The sequence below is a fragment of the Cenococcum geophilum genome, assembly GCF_001692895.1.
Source record: "Cenococcum geophilum 1.58 unplaced genomic scaffold K441scaffold_33, whole genome shotgun sequence".
NCBI lineage: Eukaryota > Fungi > Ascomycota > Dothideomycetes > Gloniales > Gloniaceae > Cenococcum > Cenococcum geophilum.
The window spans coordinates 45,133-62,411 of record NW_027137591.1 but is presented as its reverse complement, the minus strand read 5'-3'; the positions used below and the strand labels follow the sequence as shown (position 1 = coordinate 62,411).

General features: G+C 47.4%; 6 protein-coding genes across 6 annotated transcripts; 2 read left to right on the top strand and 4 right to left on the bottom strand.

The window, feature by feature from the left end:
- Positions 1 to 39: 39 nt before the first annotated feature.
- Positions 40 to 2,807, bottom strand: K441DRAFT_640216 (uncharacterized protein). Its single transcript, XM_067646610.1, has 3 exons — positions 1,804 to 2,807; positions 1,718 to 1,753; positions 40 to 1,664 (listed from the first exon to the last, which is right to left on the bottom strand). The coding sequence occupies exons 1-3, from the start codon at positions 2,703 to 2,705 to the stop codon at positions 335 to 337; spliced, it is 2,268 nt and encodes a 755-aa protein (XP_067501609.1). The 5' UTR covers positions 2,706 to 2,807; the 3' UTR covers positions 40 to 334.
- A 1,551-nt stretch (positions 2,808 to 4,358) lies between these two features.
- K441DRAFT_688437 (Di-copper centre-containing protein) lies at positions 4,359 to 6,086 on the bottom strand (the record flags this gene model as incomplete). Its single annotated transcript, XM_067652189.1, has 9 exons — positions 4,359 to 4,567; positions 4,618 to 4,680; positions 4,740 to 4,767; positions 4,833 to 5,041; positions 5,086 to 5,136; positions 5,198 to 5,341; positions 5,466 to 5,607; positions 5,758 to 5,917; positions 5,971 to 6,086. The coding sequence occupies 9 exons, from the start codon at positions 6,084 to 6,086 to the stop codon at positions 4,359 to 4,361; spliced, it is 1,122 nt and encodes a 373-aa protein (XP_067501608.1).
- Positions 6,087 to 7,700: 1,614 nt separating this feature from the next.
- Positions 7,701 to 9,875, top strand: K441DRAFT_663264 (uncharacterized protein). Its single transcript, XM_067649172.1, has 7 exons — positions 7,701 to 7,986; positions 8,060 to 8,096; positions 8,159 to 8,226; positions 8,281 to 8,371; positions 8,611 to 8,707; positions 8,762 to 8,991; positions 9,056 to 9,875. Exons 1-7 carry the CDS (start codon positions 7,843 to 7,845, stop codon positions 9,556 to 9,558), a joined length of 1,170 nt encoding a protein of 389 aa, XP_067501607.1. The 5' UTR covers positions 7,701 to 7,842; the 3' UTR covers positions 9,559 to 9,875.
- A 2,748-nt stretch (positions 9,876 to 12,623) lies between these two features.
- Positions 12,624 to 13,645, bottom strand: K441DRAFT_706784 (NAD(P)-binding protein; the record flags this gene model as incomplete). Its single annotated transcript, XM_067653682.1, has 4 exons — positions 13,192 to 13,645; positions 13,026 to 13,120; positions 12,765 to 12,864; positions 12,624 to 12,727 (listed from the first exon to the last, which is right to left on the bottom strand). The coding sequence occupies exons 1-4, from the start codon at positions 13,469 to 13,471 to the stop codon at positions 12,624 to 12,626; spliced, it is 579 nt and encodes a 192-aa protein (XP_067501606.1). The 5' UTR covers positions 13,472 to 13,645.
- A 1,481-nt stretch (positions 13,646 to 15,126) lies between these two features.
- Positions 15,127 to 15,473, top strand: K441DRAFT_663260 (uncharacterized protein). The gene has a single exon (XM_067649171.1). It carries the CDS (start codon positions 15,165 to 15,167, stop codon positions 15,390 to 15,392), a length of 228 nt encoding a protein of 75 aa, XP_067501605.1. The 5' UTR covers positions 15,127 to 15,164; the 3' UTR covers positions 15,393 to 15,473.
- On the bottom strand, positions 15,451 to 16,778 carry K441DRAFT_688435 (Isocitrate/Isopropylmalate dehydrogenase-like protein; the record flags this gene model as incomplete). The annotated part of the gene is made up of 7 exons (XM_067652188.1): positions 15,451 to 15,567; positions 15,609 to 15,947; positions 16,007 to 16,171; positions 16,242 to 16,288; positions 16,373 to 16,417; positions 16,470 to 16,525; positions 16,765 to 16,778. The coding sequence occupies 7 exons, from the start codon at positions 16,776 to 16,778 to the stop codon at positions 15,451 to 15,453; spliced, it is 783 nt and encodes a 260-aa protein (XP_067501604.1).
- Between the last annotated feature and the right edge of the window lie 501 nt (positions 16,779 to 17,279).

Sequence of the window (17,279 nt, the reverse complement as noted above, 5' to 3'; positions counted from 1 at the left end):
TGAAGGCGCTGATACACGTGCTCGGTTCTCTTTACGTGGCTTCCTAATTATATATAGTATATTCTTAGCAACTATAAGAAATTTTAGTCGAGTAAAAGCATCTCTAAGACATCACTATTCTACTTTGCTAAACGGCCCGAAAGTTATTCACGAGAGAATGAAGGAAAGTTGACAGACATTCCGCGCCGCAAGGTACACCGCAATCATAAGTTCAGTCCGATTTAAATATTATTCCTTACGGCCTCTCCCAACCCCCAAATGCTCTAAGTCTTCCTTTCATGACGAACATTACAAATTAACCACCCATATATCACTCCGTCCTTTTTCACATCCCTTACAAACAGAATCCAGTTTTCCCAAACATCAAGCACCTGCCACACGAACACTGACTGTCACTGTTGCACTGGCCCAAAAACGGCAAAAGTTTCCCGGTCGGCTTATAGGTCCCACAGCCGCCCTTGCTGCAGTCGTAGTTAAAGCAGCCGACATCATGCGAGACGAAATCGCCCAGCGGCCGCAGCCACCCGCCCGTCGTGCCGCCGTACAGCATGCAGATCTGGGAGCTTGCGGAGTAGCTGATGGAGTTGCAGTCGTCTTGCTGGAGGCACTTCCACGCGCATATCTCGCGCGTTGGGCATGAGTGCGATCCAGAGTACGTGTTGACAGGCGATTTGGACCAGTTGTAGCCGCTGAGCCCGCAGCTGCCGGTTGGTTTGGCGCGTGCGGTAGCGGATGCCGCGCAAGTGCATGTGCTGCTGGTCGAGGTCTTGGAGCTTGTGCTGGTTTTGGTTGCTAGGGTGCTGGGGTAAGAGGTAGTTGCTGATTTTGACGGGATTGTTCCGCCGGAAGATGTACTTTTTATCGATGAGCTTGAAGAGGTGGTGCGACGAGTTGAACTTGAAGCTACTCCAACAGTGGAGGAGGAGCTTGGCAGAGAAGGGGATGATGGGCTGCTAAAGGAAGAAGCAGATGTGCTGGCTGATGTTGAAGAGACCGATGATGACCATGAACTGGTGGACGAGGCAGGAGTAACCGAGTCCGAGTTGGAAGTGCTCGACCATGAGGAAGATGTCGATGAAATAGTGGATGAAGCAACGCTGGATGATTCGGAAGAACTTGAAGTGACAGGTAGAGAACTGCTAGAACTGCTGTCTACAGTGCTACTCCACGATGAGCTAGGCGTGAAACTGCTGTATGGCGCCTCCGTCGAGGAGATAGTCGAAGTATCAACCGAAGTTGAGCTGACTGGTGCTTCGGTAGGCGAGCTGCTGATGGGTATGCTACTACTGCTTGGAGCCGATGCAGAGGAGCTCGGCGCTGCGGACGGTGTCGGTGAAGTCGAGTTAGCCGTTGAAGTGCTAGAATATGAACTGCTGGAGGTAGAATTCGAAGCTGTCGTTGTCGGTGGTACCCAGGTTGAAGTAAATGATATATCTGAATCGGATGACACAATTGTTGTGACTAGTGTAGAGGAACTAGAGCTGCTTGCGTATGAGGTAGACGAGAAAGACGAAGACGTTGACGAAACCGGACAAGCTTGGCCGAAACTTGTCGTATTAGAGTACGAAACACTATACTCTACAGTGTAATGATCGTAGCCACGGTACTGACCAAAGTTCGTGGCATAGCTGTCATCCCAGGCACGAGTGTACATGGCGCAATATCTACAAACCTCGTTAGTTATGTAATTTAAACACTAGACAGTAGTTGCACTCACTGTCCTTGATTTGTGCCATTCAACAGCAGCAGATATCTTGGTAAATGTTAGCACATCAACTTTAGGTTAATTAGCCTAGCACTCACGTATTGTAGAATTGGCAAGTCTTTGGAGAGCCAGTTGCTGGTGGGTGCCTGAGGTTATAGGCACTAGTGGCCGAGCAAGCGGCAGCACACAATGATGGGTCGAAGGGTCCGGCAGTGAAGATCTTGGCCCCAAGGTAAGTATCCACGGTGCCATTACAATCAAGTGGGGCGTTGATGGCAGCATTTCCTAGGCAATCTGGTCCAGTATAGCCTGTAACGGGCGCAACTATGGTGTTCACATATCCATTGGAACCGGCTATTAGGACTTGGAACTGGTTGTCGGTATAGCCGTAGTTGTTGGCGTTGGATGCGCTAACTGGACCACCCCAAAAGACGCACTTGATGTTGGTTGTACTCGGGGGGTTAGGGCATGCCGGGCCCACATCAAGCGTAGCATCGCGTTCAAAGAAGATGTTGATAGCTATGCAATTAGTGATTGCGTTGCACTTCGCTGCGCAGGCATTGCTGTCGTAGCTGGATAGAGTTGTGAAACCCATATAGCCATATGCGTTACTCGATGCGTTCAAGTTAGTGAAAGTGTTTGTATAGCCACTTGGAGTAGGCGCGGCCGAAGCGGCGGCGGCAAAGTCGGGATCGCTCGCAAAGTTAGGGGCAGTATCAGGAACAGGGACCGGGCCAGCTCCAAGGGGTTTTGAAGTACATGTTCCATTGGTCCTTTTCATCAACTTTGCGTGCGCTGGCAGGTCACCAGAGTTAATATCGGCAACTATAGAAGCCGCCACTGCAACAGGGTTATAGGTAACAGTCTGAGCAGTGGCAGAGTCGTCTATAGTATAAGTAGGATCGGGAGTTTCGTCAGCTAACCCGAAATCAATGTCTTGAGGAGAGGCGTGAATGAGTGAAAAGGCCCCGAAGAGCGCGATGACGTTGATATAACGCATCGTTAACGAGAGACGGAAAGAACGACTGATAGAGAAAATGTGACAGCGAGAAACGACGGTGAGGCAGCCTTGCAGAAAGGACTGCGATATTAGGGATTGGACTATGCGATGCGAACCTAGAGACCCGGCTGGGCGCAGACTCATTATATGTGAAGATAAAGCGGCTAGAGCTATGGTGGCTTGGAGAGGCTTCACGGCTCGTCACCAACCAAGGCATGTTGGCTTCATCCCCGTCATCGTGGGCCTAGAACCGCACCCGAACTAGCCCTGTGGAGATTGTTTACAGCCATAAGGACGGCGCTGAAGGGTATGCTGGCGGTTCCGGCGATTTGAATTTAGAAAGTCTCGGTTTGAATCAAACCTCTGAAGCAACCTAGAACAAGGCGTGCGCTACTACATGTTCTCATGGAGAAGCGTATGAATAGATCCCCTATGTGGGCCGACGATAGCCAGGCCAAAACAGTTCCTGTGACCTATCGCATTGACGAACGAGAGAATCCCGTGTCACTAAAGTAGGCGAGAGCGCCCTGATAATTGTGGCTGTCAAACTGGGCTGTGGTGCTCCTCGCGTGGAACTTGTGGCTTTTATACGTTCCTGTTGTGGTCCCTGTTTCTGGTGTTTTCTCCAGAAAGAGAAGAGGTGGGTCAGAAATGGATAGATGTCAGGGGCGTTTAGATAAAATTCCCAAGAACGACCTAGCGTGCCAAGCTAAGGGGCTAATTTCGGCGTAGCTGAAATTCCTACGCGCCACGCTCTCCTGAATGCTACTTTCGCGACTACAAGCCTCTCTCGCGTCGTGGTCATCCATATCATCTGAGCCGTATATCAATCGCGTAATAATGGAGAAATGACAGTCGTGCGCTAATTGGATCTGTAACAGGAAACTTCTTAGCCCAAATCAGAGTGGCGGCATTTGTGGCAGCGACCAGGCCGCGAGCAAGACGTGCGCCTCGTGCCGTCTCATTGGCAATCGTCGGACAGATCAATGTCTTTTCTGTCTATCGTCATTTATTAGCCTAGCTACGCGATTTTAAATTCTATGCGACTAAGTCCTGGCGGGTCTGCTGGTAAAACTTCGCGAGACCTTGTTGTCGCGCGGAGAATCCTTGTAGTGGCTCATCTCCCCGTCCAACCGGCGCCAGCCAAATTTCCTACCGTTTCTCGTTATGCCCTCGTGAAGGGCTTCAAGCCGCGCAGCAGAGGCTATAATGGATAATAGTAGACCTATAAGTAGGTGAAGACTTTATCAAGAAGCTGCAAAAGCTACTGTGTATTTGGCTATAAAGCCCCTTGGCAGCTTGCGCCAAGTGCATATGTTGAGGCAATGATTAAGCGGATAGCGTGTTGGTATCTGCACGGTGAACGTTGGAGTGATATGCGGGTATTTTGGTAGATCTTTGATCAGCAAGTGGATTGCGCCGCAGCGGATGAACGGTCCGATTGTGGGTTGGTTGTGGATTGGCAACGTGGGAAAGCCAGCGGTAGCCACATCCGATGGGCGCCATGTTACTCACCCTCGGGACACCCTGGATGATCAGCGGACGAAGTCCAGTATTATACGTAATATAAAATTCTATTTAAATATCTATGAATACACCAGTTTTTTCCAAGGTTAAATGTAAGCTTAAACTTCCCCAACACTAGAAATATACCTATATCTGTGAGTATGTGTAGCATAGGGGTCCTGCACTAATATCCATGACATTTTTGATAGGAACCCATGTTGTCCCAGGAGTGAGATTACCGAAGAACATGTTGTAGTTGAGGGTGATGTTTTTATATGGAATTTCACCGAAGAAGTCAAATGGATATGCAAACTGTGTGTCTGGACCAGAGATGTCGGTTTCGCGCTTGCTAGGGTCTAGAAACTATTAGTTGGAGCAACGATTCGTCATGAATTTTATCACGTACCAGCTGACTCCCATTCCCACCAGAGACGATCCAAGTTGGCATGATGGAGGTAAAACAGAGGATCTGCAACGAGAACATCAGTAACAGTGCTATCGGTGATTTTCACCGGTATGAATGCTTACCACCTGGACTGGCGTAAATGTCTCCAATCTATAGAAAGTATTAGTAAACGGCCTTTGGGAGCTTGTATCGGCGCCACAGGCTGCTAACCACACCGAGATCCCCCCAACGCTAAGATGGCCTCCGCCATGATACGTTATGCCGGCAACATCAGGCCTGCCTTGAACAATGATATCGAAGTCTTTGAAGGTCTTCCCGGCAAGCGCGGAAGCGACCACAGATGAGTTCAATGTTTGGGACGCGAAATATGGACTGATATCACGGGTCAAGCAGTGAGGGTTGTATGCCAAGTTAGTGTCTGTTACTGTTAGCGAAGTAAAAAATCCGGTGATGCACCAGAAGACTTACTTGGTCCTATGTTGAGCTTGACGTTTTTGAAAGGGCCATCTTGTACGCAACCTACAAAGGGAAAATTATTAAGCTATGCATCTTAGAGTAAGGAGCGGGTCAGGAAACCTACCACCGCCAGTTTTACCCGGGATATGTAGGTGAACAGATGGATCATTGGTGGAGTTGATATATGGTCCGTTGCCACCAAAACCGCATGTCGGATCAAAAACGGGCGCCTTTGGGAACAGCGCTTCAGTCGCGTCTTGAGTCCAATCTACGCAATCATGTCAGTTGCTACTTTCCAAGAAGTAGAAGCGCCACTAGTTACTAACCCCAGTATCTGTTTTCCTTTCTCAGTAATGACTTCACACATTATGGAGGGAAAGAAGGTTACTCACGGTTGAGCTCCGGTGTAACCGCATGTGGTTTGAAGCGCTTTCTCGTACTGGGCAACGAACCATCGGTGCCATCTGCAAGGGAAGTCAGCTGACCTAAAGTATTACCAAGCATATTGAGGGATATGTACGGTTGGAAATGGCCCTAGAGTAGTGTTAGTTATTGAGTAAGTTCTGAACTAGGTTGGTAACCCGGTATGGCGGGCTTGACTCCTTTCAAGGTTCGTGTCCCAGGTTGGGTATCAAATTGTAGACAGGAACATATAGTGTAGCAGCAAGGGGACTATCCACCTACCACAAAATGAATGTAGTCCGTGTTGTTGATGTGGGCAGCTACAAAGTCATCATAACGACTGCGCACACCATCAAAGTCTGAAGCAGTTGTTGGTGGTTTGGACTGAAGACACTTGACAGCAGCAATGTAGGACAGCTTATCAGCCTTGCTTAGGGTTCTCCTGCATGGTATCTGTCAGACACTCGCTAGATGTGTTTGAGATAGTTCGCTTACCACTCCTTCCTTACAGAGAGCTTGCTGCATGTGCTCCTTGGACTTGGAATCGCCTCAACTGCCGTCAGGCAGCTCGCCAGTAAAGCTAAAACAGAGCCTTGCCACGCTAGGAGCATTTTAACAAGCTTTGTGCCAAGATGAGGGTCTGAACTTGTATGTGCTCCCAACTACAGGCTGCGGAGTGGAAGTTGAGGTACAGCCAAGCCTTGGAGAACGCAGGAGGCTCATTCTTTATAGACTCAACAAAGTAAATTGATTGTCTGGGGCCATCCCCCACCGCTCGAAAAGCGCAAATTAGTGCAGCTGGGTTGTAGATTAACAAGGTCTCGACAAGGGAAGTGCTCGAGATCCGCACTGGGATCTTCAATGATGCCTGCACTGAGGAGGTTCAGCGGGAGGCCTGCCAAGAACACATTAGGAGTCACATCCTGATTTTAAACACGACAAGGCGGCTAATAACAATTATTTGGGTTCGCAAGGAAAACGCTGGATTTCAACGAGGCGATGGTACTGTAAAGAAGAAACAGGGTACGTATGAACTCTGGGTACTTTTTTGCGGCGTTGGTACGGGTCAGCGGTATGGAACCATGCGCGCCGCGTCACCTCTAGCATTTCCAGGAGGTATCCCAATAGGTCTCAGGCGGACGCCGATAATTGCACAAGTCAGCTCGTAACGTAAGTGATGGGGTTATGAAGGTGTCCCTAGTTATGAAGGATTGCAGGTTTTGCAAACAAGTTTTGTCTGTGCGCTTGTTTTGATGTGCGAAACCTTCATAACTAGGGACACCTTCATAACCCCATCACTTACGTTATAGGTTCGCGGGTGAGATGATAGAAGCAGTGGCGGAGTAGAGGATGGAGCGGTATGGTGGCGGGTTGGGCGTGGGATCTCGAGGCAAGGGGATCAGTTTTGGCATCTTCCCCGCGGTGGCTGCTCCCTAAGCCAGGACCCCGGGGGGGATTCGTACGAACTCTTCTTCCCGTTCACCCCCAGAAATAAAGTTTTCGGATGAAGTTGCTCCAGCATCCCTCCATAAGTCTGAAGCCAGTAGCAGCCGCATCGCTACCATCGCGTCGCTTGCTAAAAAGCCCGTCGAACCCAAGATATGCACCTCCACGGAGCTTCCTCCTTACCAAAGCCTAGTTCCAACCTCTTCACCACACCCTCCCCTTCCTCCGGGACAAGTGGCAACCTGCATGCTGGTCGATGGCGTTCAAGCAATGCCCCTTCGCAAACCATGCATTCCCTCGAATCTTTAATAGCCATGGAGGGCTACGGAGGGCTGAGGAGTTCGTCGTGATGGCTTAACAGCATCGAACAGCGTTGAACAGCATAAGTCAAGAATGCACAGGCGAGCGCAGGCGAGTGAAGGACGCGCACTAAGCTCAGCAAAATTGGATGCATTGCTCAATCTACAGTCATACGAATCGCGTGGTTCCAAGGTTTATTTCCTTCAGCTGCGCTTCGCTGATTAGAGATTTTTCAAACAAGCCTTTTGCAATGGCCATGAATCAGGTACCATTCCCGGCTGAACCACGTTTTCTGGTTGGGCAAAATTCCTCCAATCGATTTCACTAGCCTTGGTTTGTGACTTGCACGGAAGGACCGGCTTCTACCCATGTTCCCTGCCATCGATCGTCTCGCCTTGTACTAGCCTCTGAGATTTCATGGCCTTCAGACGAATAGCATCCGTGCGGTATGGCGTATGCAGTGAATCTCTTGGGTATCCATCTTATACATAATCTTGAGCAGCATTCCAACCTCATACACCCCTGCTGTATATTTCGCACTCTGTTAAAGCGCTCTTCATTTGCAACCTGAGACCCAATTTTCTCCACCAAAACAACAGCCCTGGTTGGTAGGCCCCTGACATGGAGAAAAGAACGGCAATTGTTCGGAATTTGAACATTGCTCTCCTCGTCATCTCTTCGGTGATTCTCGCCGTGAGGCTTTATGTGCGCCTCTGGATGATCAGAAACTCTGGTCTAGATGATGTCTTTGCGGTATTGGCCTGGGTACGTTGAACAACGGAATCGGGGAAACTCAAATTATCGGTACAGAAAATGATAGACTGACATTCGATATCAGGGCACCCTGACGACACTCTCTGCGCTCGAGATTGTGGGTATGTGTTTCAATTTACAGTACCACCGAAGAATCAATGCGCTGATGTCTTTGACTCCAAAGAAACCTTTCATGGCACCGGACGCCAAATGATATTGGTAGAACCACAAGATCTGGCGAAGTTCTTCTCGGTACGTACTACGAGCGCAGACAATGAAACGTGCGAAACTAACTTGAATGCGTAGATTCTTCCTACCATGCAGCTGCTCTACTTCGCATCTACCGGTCTCGTCCGACTCTCCATTGCTACATTCTTACCTCGCATAAACAAAGAAGGTAGGCCAAAGGAATTTCTGTCAGCCCAAATTTCTCTGAGAGCCACACGAAAATATCCAAGCCGATATCATGAGTTGGTATAAGCTCGTGGGCCATCAAGTAATGGTGTCCAACCCCACAATCTAGCATATGGACCCACTATCATTCTCACAGATGTGGGGCTCTAACGACTTTTCAATATTCGCCTGCCTTTTGAGTATATTTTAAGTAGAAGATTGTAGCTAACGTTTAACCCGAAGCATCTTTCAAGAGACTAGTATGGCTCCTCGAAGCAGCCATCTCAATCGTTACAATCGTCTGTTTCTCCATCCTGCTTTTCGAATGTAGGCCAGTTCGGTACGTATTATCCATGGACTTTTCATGATTAGTCAGTTCTGACCTCTTTCCCAGTGGCCTGTGGAATAAGACTGCACCAGATGTAAAATGTTTATCTGCGGCTCAAGAAAATACACTATGGTACACACACGCATCCTTCGGTATATTATTTGACTGCATGCTCCTTGGTCTTCCAATATGGGTTTTGTACTCTAAGATGATGTTTAATGTCACTACTATTAAAGTAATGCTGGTCTTTACTGTCGGGATCTTCTCTGCCATCACCGGTATAATTCGACTCTCCAGTAAGTTTTCATCTAACCCCCTTCCCAATCTAGACTGGAAACAGCAAAGCTAAAAAGACTACAGCGGTTATCCGCATAGATATGACCAAAAATACAACCTTCAACATTACTTTCGCCTCCTTTTGGACGGATCTGGAGGGCCACACAGGTCTATGGGTCGCTTGCTTCCCCGCCCTACAACCTCTCCTGCGCAGCTTATCATATAAACTCGGTCTGCGCAGCAAGCTACGCTCCACATCTCCCCATGGACCGTCAAACACGAACAGCTACGGCAAGAACAGCTACGGTCGCTACCCGTACGGCAAAGGCACAAAAGCGGGGAGCAAGAGCACGGATACGGACCCCATTGGGGATAACTGCAGTGAGGAGCGCATTATTGGGACGGAAACAGTTGTGGAACTCAAATACTTGAGGGACGATGGAAGCTCAGGCAGCCCAGTGAGCTTCGCAAAGGATGGAATGGGGATTGTGAAGACAACTGAGGTGACGCAACGGACGGAGGGGAAGGACTGGCGGACAGAGAACGACGGACAACTACAAAATCGCGGAGCGTGGTTGGCTGTTTGAGTTGGAAGCAACGATTGACTGTGGCCAGTTGCCTTGTGGCAAAGAACTTTGGGCGGAAACGGCGGCGTTGGGTTTAAGAGTACAGGAGAGCTTTACATTTGGTGCTTCTCAACATGAGGCAACATGGATAAGGATCATGAATTTTAGAATTTGAAAGATCCCGGTACGATCTGGCTAGCATTTGGGAATTTCCTATTGGGCTCCGTGCATCCATTTTACAGGATGCATCCATTCAAAAAAATTCTTTGTGGCGCCAGCATTGTTGTTATACCCAGCGGTCAGATCTAATATTATTATTGCTTTTACCGAAACATATTACTCGAATGGGTACAATAATGAGTACAAGGCCATTGGTCGGCGGCCAGTTGAACTTGTTGACAACTGAATATCTCAGACAAGTATAGCAGGGAAGTCTCGCCCTTCTCCTTGGGACGGGTCGGTGCTGTGCCCCACGATGAGTAATCCTTGAACCTTGAATTCGTGGCTGCCGGGAATGCCGGAGGGCGCAGTGTGCCGTGCACGTTGAAGGACGGCTGCCCCGAACGCCTCTCAAAAAGCAAGTCCGATTTACATGAGATACATGCTTATTTCGGTAGCAACATAATCATCGCCTGACACGAAAAAGCGTTTTAGCTTTGTGGATTTTGCAATGCGTGTCTGCAGTCTTCGACACACTATTGCACTTCACCAATGATTCCAAGTCTACTGCAGCATCAAAGACGTGATGGAGTGGCGAGAATCCCCGGGTTACTACTTGTAGCTGGATAGGCTTGTTCTAACATCGACGGTGCGAACTTTGTTGCTGGCTGAGAGAAGCAAGAGCCATAATGTGAGGTTGGAAATCTCGTATGAGATCAGCCATGACTCAGGAATCGGCCTCAACCGAGACCTTTGAGCACAGATTCGATGCGGAACGAGTTGCTTACGTGCATGAAGACGGGTCTTGACTCGCGCTGAGCTTCAGCCAACGGTGCGTTTTAAGCTCTCCTGCCTCTTTCATCGAACCTCTACCATTTGCCTCATCTAGGACGATCAATAAGAATGCCAAGCACACTGAGTTTTTCGGCAATGAATCTTACACACCACTGAGTACCAGATTTTGTGTAGACCTATAAGGGGTCCCCCAACCTATAGAAGCCACGCGATCTTAGAGTATTTTACAGCCTTAGGAGGTAAAATAAATTGGTTTCAAGTGTTCCTAATTGGCCGACAAGTGCTATCGTAGATGTTGCGACGGTATCTTCCATTTTATAAAACCTTTCCCTCAACACTAACGTAGTCGGCGAGCTAGTAGCCCACGCGGGCTAGTGGCCCACCTCAAAACCCAACCAAAAATTAGATAATTCATACCTTAATATCTTAACAACCACTTAATAATAATTTCTAATAATTTATATTTTGACCTTTATATACACTTTACAGCTTCTATTAAAGTTATATAGTAAATAGTTTAGTAGTTTTTAAGATATAGTAATTTAGCCTTATTTTAGCCCCTAAAATTTAATATATTAAAAACTACTAAACTAATTACTATGCAACTTTAATAGAAGCTGTAAAGTGTATATAAAAGTCCAAATCCAAATTATTAGAATTTATTATTAAGTGGTTGTTAAGATATTAAGGTATAAATTTGGTGGGTTTTGAGGTGGGCCACTAGCCCGCGTGGGCCACTAGCCCGCCGACTACGTTACATCTAAGCGTCCTGTTGATACAAAGACGAAAGCCGATTGTCTAAAGGTCTGCCCGGCATTTCCGCAGCCGCTCCGCGGAAGCCAAATTCCAACGCCCCAACTCCCTTGCATGTGATCATACAGACAAGACTAGACAAAGATGTTCCTATCCCAACTCTGCCAGCCCCTATGACTTCTTTTCCAGCATATGATTCCCATATGCAGATATGGCAGCTTCGCTCGCGGCCTTCTGACGCTGCCAACGCGCCCGAGCGTTGTCGATTGCCATGCCTTCACCTCGCGCAACCGTTGTAGTGTAGACTCCGGAGGCGACTAAACGGGGGGTACATGTTAGCCATGGAGAATTTGGAATGCTGGCAAGGAACTTTCCCTGGAAGCGGAGGGGAGTATGTACTAAGAAATCCAACGAGATAGGGCCAGAAGGACTTAGCAGTTCTGTGGACTACTTGTTCGGCGGGCATAGTTTGTATTAGTGGATGTGAAACGTGCGAGGTGTGCTTGGTTATCCTTTCGATGGAGTTGCCAATAAGAATTTTGAGTGTTTGAGTGTGACGATCAGTGGCTGAAGCTAAACTGTCGGGAAAGCAGTGTAGTAGGAATGAAAGGCAAGTAGAGAGATGATTATATATGAAAAGTTATACATTGCACATAAGAAAAAAGGCACGAATGAGTACGGCCATCGCCGACGAACTCCACCGAAGGGAATTCGAGCTATGTGGCCTGATTCTGTATCATTTGTATGAGGAGAGATGATGATGCGATGTATTCAATCCACAGATATCGTGTACACGAGATACCGGGATCGAGACCCTTTCCAGGTTTGTGGCTCTGACTTTACCCTACTCTGGACTAAAGGACATAATATAGACCTATCATTTAGCAAGAAATATCCCAGGTATTTCTAGCGCGGAGTTGGTTGCTCTCCAGCACTTCTGACCTTGGGAGACCGAGGCCAAAGTTGGTGGGGTGACTGCGTGATTGTGGTACGATTTATCCCTGAAATATTGACGGAGCGCGGCTTTGCAGTAAATATGATTAGATGGGCCATACTATACTAAGTAAGAATTATTTGCTCGAACCAGAAGGAGTATCAAAGGCGTAAAAAGATATCTAAATGTCGCACGAGACGGATGAAAGAACGATACGAGGTTTTTAGAGCGAATCCACCAAGAGAAAACAGGACACGAAATAGGACAAGTCTAGCGCACCAATGCTTATTAACGAGAACGACCGAACATCTGGGCCGCCTACACTTTCTGCCTTGAGAGCTCACTAATGCCTTATTCGAAAACTTCAGAGAGAAAAAACTGGAGCATATCGGCATATAAAACGGGCGCTTGATTTTCCAGATCCCATCCGCTAAGAGCCAGATCATCATTTCTTCTTCTTCAGAACACCTCCATCGACGGCAATGTCCTGTCCCGTAACGAACCCAGCATTCATCAGATACATCGCATCGGCAATATCCTCTGGCATCCCTGCGCGGTTCGTAGGATGATCCTCTGCTATTTTGACCCTGCCAATCCTTCCCCATTTTATCTCCTTCCCTGCTCTCATGTGCTACTCCGATCCTTCCAGGAGCTATCAAGTTTACCCTAATTCCCACTAACTCAGGCTAATAGACATGTTGTGCATCGGGCTAAGGTACAATTAAGATGCGTGGGCGGGAACCCGTACCGATCCCAATCCTGGGGACGATTTAATTTACCCGTCTCGCTTTAGTGGATGCATGCCCCTGGATCGCAGTATGGGTTATGCAAGGTCTGCATCGCGCACGTGCCCGGCATCTGCCACGCCTCGACTCGCTTTCATGTAAGGAATACATGCTTGTGACATGGCAAATGGAGCCGTGAGATTCGTTTCTATGTATGCTTAACACTCATCAATTGTGTCCGGATCTGCCACCGTCTTTCCGTCTTCCATTGAGGCGTGGCAATGCCACCGTTGTTGATCAGGACGTCAATTCGATTGTTGAACTCGGCTGCTTTCGAGACTTTGTGACGGATATCGGCAATGTCCCGAAGGTTGCAAAGCGAGGAATCGAGCTTGGAGGAGCCATGGTACTTCTTCAGGTGGACAGTGGTGTGCTTGAGTTGTTCTTCGTCAATGTCAAAAAGGTAGACTCGGTGGCCTTTGGTGAGGAAGGTGCGGGCAAGGCAACGGCCAATCCCACGAGCTCCGCCTGAGATGAGGGCATTCTTTGATTCCGAGTTCGAAGCCATTGGGGGGTGAGTTTGTTTGTGTGCGGCTCGTGGCAAATTGTTTGTAAATATGAACTTTTGCAGCTACCCGTGACGTCACATACAATTACGCAGTAGATTCTAAATAAAAGTTAGGTTTATTGATCAAGAAGTTCTACACTCTTTGTGTATATCTTAAATCTGTTAGAACACCCTAAATATATCTAAATCCTCCACATCAATGGAGTTCCATTTGAAAGGAAATAAATATTCTAAGCTTATATTATGGTATCCACTTTATTAATATATAAATATATAAGATTGTCTGGATTATGTACACCCCGTATTTAAAATCTAGTGGTTATAGTGTCGGCGAAGGGGCAATTCGGAGTTTTTGAAATGGGAAAGAGCAGATTTATTGAATCATAAATATATATACCATCGTGTGGAGGCTCAGATTCGTTTTATCGTACAAGATCTGTACAACCTCGTGCCCTTCAACTCTACGATGGAAGCTGAATGAAGGTCATTGCCTTCTCGTTTTCCGGTTTTTAAAAACAGTTGATAGACGGTTATCTCATAAATCAGAACCTGGATCGTTGGGACGCACGGACGTTCGTACTGCTCCTTATGTATCCACGAATTTTCTGAGAGCTTATGGGCGTTGTTTTAGTACAAACTAAATATTTTAAAAATTAAATTTTATCGTTTTTTACAAGCCCCGTCCTAACCATAGCGTTTATTATTTTATTAATACATTAGATTCTTTAGGTAATCGTCAGGCGCCAAGCTCGCCGAGTGAGATTATATGCATTGTTCTACGCAGCGCATTTGGCAATTGAGCCAGATACTCGACGTACCAACGATCCACCGGGGGGACGCTAAAAGTGCGCCTTCCTTCTCAATCCAGCCACCTTGAAACTTACGTCCGGACTTCATGATTGTCCAACCGGGTGTGTCATGCAGCATTCCCCACTAGGCCCTAGCTCCCCACATGCGGTTCAAGAGATTGGCTCTCTACGAGCCTTCGCTAACGGCAAGAGCCAATTCGTGGGGAGTTCCAGCGGCGTTTATTTCGTGAATACGTTCGATGAGCTTTCTCAGCTGTGACTGATCAAGCTTGCGCAGCCCAAGAGACATCTCAGCCATCGCCAGAAGATTGCATTGTTGGCATTGAAGAGGATGAAAAAGTCCGTCCAAACACATATCAGTGCCATCTGCCAATTATCGAGCAAATCAGTTTTCAAAGTTATGGAATTGATGTTCCGCCAGAGCTAGGACGCCCTCCATCTCGTGGGATAGCGAAGCAGCTCTTGATGGCTTATTTTCGAAGCTGGCATTCGTTCTTCCCTTTCATCCACGGACCGTCTCTAATGCGAGAAGTGGAAGACTTTCCTTCCACTACAAACATTCCGAGCGGAATACACATTCCAGTCTCGCACGCACTGTTACCTTCCAGTGCATCTTCGATCTTGCAAGTCTCCATGGTCCTGAATTGTTCGAAGGAACTAGGATTAAAAGACCCACAGACGCACTGGCTTCCTTGCCCGTCTTAGCCGTCCGAAGCGATATTGGATCAATACAGGCCCTTTTCGCGGCACAGCTATTCCTCGTTGCCGTCATGTCGCTCCGTGCAGCCTCCACAGTCGTTGGCTTACTTTTTCGTTCTATCTTCTTAAGCGGTCTTCATCATTTCTCGGCCAGTTATGGAGAACTGTCATCGGATGATTGTGATATGAGAAAGCGCATCTTCTGGAGCGCTTTTGTGATCGATCGCTATCTTTCTCAAGCTCTTAGCCACCCCCTAGGTATACAGGATTCCGATATTGACGTATGTTTTCCGACCAGCCCAGAACTCCACATCTCAGCTGTCCCTGATATGCTAGACGTGTTTGGGGGTGCGACCTGGGAATCTCTCCTCAGTGACATTAATTATGCACAAGCCTGGAACGGTCAAACCTAGAATTCCGGGGTCATTTCTTTCATGCACTGCTAGATTACGACCGTTCATCTGTCTATTACTATCCACAATATGAGTCACTAGATGCATTATATTTGCCTTCTAACCAAATTGTTGCTACAGGGCTTGCAATCCCTTTACCTATCATATCAAATGCGCTCCCATGTATCGGCTCAAACTGTGAGGGTTCTTACGAGTAGGGTCGAGGTTACTAGATACTGCTACTCCAATAGAACCGGCTAAGGCTGCGGCAAGGCCGGAAAGAATATCCATGTGGAGATTCGTTCCAACAACCGTATCAAGATATTGTGGCTTATGGACCATACTTACAGTCATTGCGTCGACGAGCATCTTATCCCATTTTACACCAAGAAAGTCCTTTACAACCTCCGCGGCCACCTCGTCCCACAGGACCATTCCATTACGCATTGAGTTGCTCTTTGTGACTACTGGAAGAAGCTTCCGTGGTCTACTTTGAGCAGTCTCAAATGCAAACCACATGATGCGTTCAATGCCGACTCGGGTAAAGATGGCAACCTCTGTTGCTGACTCCCGTGGCTGGTGGATATGAGATCGCCCTCCTTAACCACTATATTCACCTTCAGAATTTTCCGTACTAAGATCCAATCAATGTCGCCTTCAGCTACATTTCGTAGATAAGATTGTGTCTTGGGGAAACTTCTTACAGGACGCGTGTTCGCGAACAGCTGCATGGGTCTCCGAATTGCAAGAAGCAAGCACCAGAGCGATATATGGCCTAGAGCGTTTATGAGATCAGTTAGCTGACCAAGTAGTACTAAGGGGTGCGTCAGAAAGCGTTGGTGAGATGGGAGGTATGCCTGGGACACCAACAGAGCCGAACAACCCAGCGTCGAATTGCCGAAGTGTGTCGAGCCCATCTGCTGGTATGTGTCAGCCGTTTTTCTTGTAGTAGGCTGTGCCCTATGGCAGTTCCGCGAATTCGATATTAGAGGTTTAAAGACTTTTGGCGAGAGTCTTGACACATTCGATTGCAGCATTTACAACTTCTTTCAGGTAAAATCAGTATTCTAGTGCTTGATGAAGAATATCAACGCTCACTTACAAGCCCTATACCATCTGCTGGGATACTAGCAATGCGGTATTTATGGATGTTTCTCGAAATATATTCATTTTTGTGACCATTTTCGAGCGCCATGAGATCTACCTGGAATGGAAATTATCTGGTTATGAGTGATGCCTATAGCTCAGATGTGATTGAGACACTAAATATATAGTATCTAGCCAGGTTCTCCAATTCTTCTGAATGAATCAAGTTGAGGTATCACACGTATCTGGAGCTGATGCGGATATCCCTTGTTGGTAAATTATTTTACCGTCACCAAAGGCTTCGAACCCCCGAGGGCTCATATTCGAACTTTTACGGAGTACTTTCTAAGGATCATCTTCAATGCCACTCTTTCTACACGATGGAGGCGAAGCAGCCGAGATCCTAATGGATTCAACTTCCTGCGTTCGTCGACACAAATCATCAATAGGGAGAAAATAGGGGCCAGTCAGGAGAGCTCACGAGGTACATGTACATCAGTGGTTGTGAGATTTCTACTAGAACGCTTGAACGTTTGGCTGGACGCAACCTTCCCTTAATTTAACAAATGAGTGCATCGCAGCCTTAATTTAAGGTTTTTGGATATATTATTATATAACTTTGATATACTTTGATAGGCAGTAAGATGTATCTAAACACTTAATTAAACATATTTATCCTAACTGGATTTTCGTTAATTGCCATCCAGCATTGTCCCAGGAGTCTCTATGAATCTGGCCAATGCCTCTGCGGTACGCGACATCCTGTTCCACTATTACCAACATCACATCATAAACATCTTCTTGGTATTGTTCCAGCAAGCC